Source organism: Cyphomyrmex costatus, unplaced genomic scaffold (assembly GCF_001594065.2).
Source record: "Cyphomyrmex costatus isolate MS0001 unplaced genomic scaffold, Ccosl1.0 scaffold285, whole genome shotgun sequence".
NCBI lineage: Eukaryota > Metazoa > Arthropoda > Insecta > Hymenoptera > Formicidae > Cyphomyrmex > Cyphomyrmex costatus.
This window is the reverse complement of record NW_017276965.1, coordinates 121,904-125,471: the sequence shown is the minus strand read 5'-3', so window position 1 is coordinate 125,471 and position 3,568 is coordinate 121,904. Positions and strand designations below refer to the sequence as shown.

The 3,568-nt window shown below is 40.4% G+C and overlaps 1 protein-coding gene across 1 annotated transcript; it reads right to left on the bottom strand.

The window, feature by feature from the left end:
* Positions 1-1,725: 1,725 nt before the first annotated feature.
* Positions 1,726-3,277, bottom strand: LOC108775130 (uncharacterized). Its single transcript, XM_018541414.1, has 2 exons — positions 3,042-3,277; positions 1,726-2,926 (listed from the first exon to the last, which is right to left on the bottom strand). The coding sequence occupies exons 1-2, from the start codon at positions 3,275-3,277 to the stop codon at positions 1,726-1,728; spliced, it is 1,437 nt and encodes a 478-aa protein (XP_018396916.1).
* Between the last annotated feature and the right edge of the window lie 291 nt (positions 3,278-3,568).

Below are 3,568 nucleotides of genomic sequence, written 5' to 3'. Positions count from 1 at the left end.
GGAGGATTCTACGAATACGAACTGCATCGCGTCGCTAATCCCGATGTATACCTTGTTGAAAAAGTGTTGCGCAAAAGGGGAAACGAGGTTTATGTGAAATGGTTGGGACTTGACAAATCACACAATTCATGGATTCATAAAGACAATGTATTATAAAATTATAAATTATAAATTATAAATTATACATTATAAAATTAAACATTATATAAATTATATAAATTATATATTATACATAAAAGTATATTAAATATCCTACATTAAAGTGTATTAAATATCCTTTATAAATTATATTACATATTATATATTAAATATATTATACATTTTATACAAGTTATATGTATGTATGTATGTATATGATATGTGTTTTATTTACACCGGTAATGTCCCCATGGCAGCGTGTCGGTGGAACCTAATACGATATACCGCTTATCATCGTGTGGACTTAGAGCGATTTTTGTTTCCGATATCGTATACACCTCATGTAATTTCGATCTGATGCACGATTGTCTGCGCGTCATTTCAATAACATCATTCAAGCATTTCGTGTAATCATCAAACGTTATGGATCTTGCCACAACGTTGCTTTTGACACCCTTTGCCTTTTTCCTATCCTTCTTTCCTTGTACACGTAAAGCGTACATTTTCGCTCTAAGCCCGACGAATTCAGTCATGATGGCACCGTCGTTCTCGTCTTTCATAAGACCTGGAACTTTTTTATTCGCGAGCGGAATGCGATATGGATTGTCGACAGAGTAATCGCTCGTATCAAATCTATCGATATCGCGTTTAATAATTTCATATACGTCGTCACACTCTACATAGTATATGAGGCTATCAGTATCGGTATACATAATTTTGCATTTATCGTGAAACAGTGGTGCCATATATTCGTGGCGAAACTCGTACAAACACGTTTTCGACATATCGAGGATGCACATACCCACGTATATCGGTTTGTCGAATTTCACCTTGAGCTTACGCAGTTCTATCGCGACCAGATTCTCCGAGAAAATGCTACGACTGTGAAAGTTAGGTTTCGCGATCATTGCTTCGGCACCGTGTCTGCCTTCCCATTTGGTTAATAATTTTACATCAACGCGATCGTGCACATTCTTCATGGTTTTACCAAATACCGCGTTATTCATAAGTTTGTATAAATTTTTCTCAAAATCGTTTTTTGCCAAAGTTCTAAATTTTGTATTTAATTCTATGTAATCGCGAAGCCATGGAGATTGCGTGAATTGCAATATACGGTGAATCTTTGCGATACGGAGGCCGTGACGAGTACACTGCTGCAGGTTGCGATAATGAATCACGTAACGCTGCTTATCGCATAACGTCGCGAGGAGCTTGTCATCGCGCTTGCCGGGTGGTTTCTCTCGCGTTGGACAGAACGGTAGGTCAGTGTGCGCGTCGTGGAGATGTTGCGGGTACTCAATGTCAACCTCGAGAATATAGCCTGTAGGCGAATCTAGCGGGATGGACGAAAAGTCGAAATTTTGCACGTCGTCGACCCATCGAAAATCAGCGTATGGCAATGGTTGACACATTGCCCAGCCGTAGAGATTGTTGACGTCATAGTACATTAGGTACGATGATGGTTTCGATGGGTCATACGACGGCATGTATTTGTTGTTGGCTCGCGCATACCTATTTGAGCACTGGCTCAGACCACCGCGTATACCGCGCTCGACAAACATGACCATGTCAATGTCTGTAAGCAATTCAAATTTTACACCTGTATGCTTCAATGGCATCCCATGTGAAGCCAGGCAACGTATAATAGTATGCGGCGTCGAGCCCGTAACTCGCGACGCAACTGTCGCGGAAATTTTCAAAGACGTCGGCCAACAACAATACATCCGTTTTTAGATACAGGTCGCTATATTCACCGAGCGTTTGGATGGAGAACCGCTGCCACACGTTGACAGCGTGCGCGTAATCGCTCTCGGATACCGTGCCGTCTTTCAATGAACTATAGAATGACTCGCGAGGCGGCAAGGATGATTCATTCAATTTTTCACTGCAATCAATGTACTCGTACGGAAAGATACCTTTTCGAGTTAAAAGATTAAAATTTTCTTCCCATAAATGAGAAAATTCGCGTCGCAGTACTCGCAGCTTATCTTTGCTGAGAAAAGATGATAATTTGTCTAAACTAGAAGCGAGAAATCTATATGAATCGATGAAACGAAGTTGTATACAATTTTTTTTATCATCTATAGTATCATCAACATGTTTAGTAAAAGAGATATATTTTTCTTTAGTTATCGGTAAAAGATCAACGTGTCCTACATAGGCAGTAGCAATTTCCTTTATAATGAAATGAGCGTCGTAACCGGTTAAATTATGAAAGACTACGGGTATGCATCGCGAATCTTTATAATTTAAATTACAATTTGATTGCGCGGGACCTCTGTATCGCCCGGTGAGATGGCAGTGATCGCGTGCTCGCGTATCGTCTTTCGCAAACGGTTTCTCGCATACATGACAGTGCGTGGCGTTGTTGAATTTTCGCCAGTCATCTTGCGTGAAATCCATGGGAACATTGGTCGAAATTACAGATTGCACACTATGTGCTAAATTTTTCACTTCATCTGCGAACCACGATATGCAGTTATTATCGCGGCGAAAACGATAGCCTGATAGTGAATCGTCATAAGAACAGTGCACGTAATACCCGATACTGAAGACGTTGTGATGTTGGTACGTGTACGTGGATGATGCTGGTTCTTTATCCATCTTTTCCAATGCGCACTCCAAGTCTGCATAGACCACGAACGGGACACGCTCCTTTCTGCAATGTTTCTTAAACTCGAGCCACTTGTCGTCCTCGCTCGGTAACCTTATTGCACAATCGTTGAGCTTTCCGCAGTCGACGCTGTGGAGCTCCAATTTAGCGCTCGAGCTAAAATAGTGGAGACATCTGGAAAAAAAAAGAATTTGTTTTTTATTATTATTTTATTATTTTATTATTTTATTATTATTACTATTGTTACTGTTATTATTATTATTATTATTATTATTATGATTATACATACCTATCACAGAAGTATTTCTTGTTCTTCTTTTTGCTAATTTGCGAGCTTACTAGACGTGACAGGTCTTTAATCAGCACAAAGTGACCCGCGATGTCATCCTCAACGTACAAGAGGTTTACATGCTTGCTCCTCTTTTGGTCAGCGAGTCGTATTGGTACGATGCCTTCCTCGATGGCGTAAATGGTGATGGTAATGTCGTTGAGATTTTCAAATTTTTTAATTTGACTCAACGTCATCGGGAATTCGATACCCGTAAGATTTAGTACCAATGAGTATTGCGGATATGATGATGTTCGATATGTATGACTTTCAGCGGGATGTAGAGCGGCAACCACCGACCATGCGAAACAAGCATTGTCTATCGAACGCACGTTAATCACCGCTTTCTTATTTTTAATTTCCTCCGGGAGTTTAATGCGACATCCCGCGCGCAGAGGATTCAGTTTATTCGCGTTCACCGTTAAATTTAGTATACGCGATAGTGCCCATCCACTATCACGTTCTTGAAACCCTTCGAGCGATGCTAG

Coding starts and splice junctions, on each gene's coding strand:
- LOC108775130 (XM_018541414.1), bottom strand. CDS start 3,277: ATGACGTTGAGTCAAATTAAAAAATTTGAAAATCTCAACGACATTACC. Junction 2,927..3,041: donor AAGAAATACTTCTGTGATAG/GTATGTATAATC, acceptor TTTTTTTTCCAG/ATGTCTCCACTATTTTAGCT.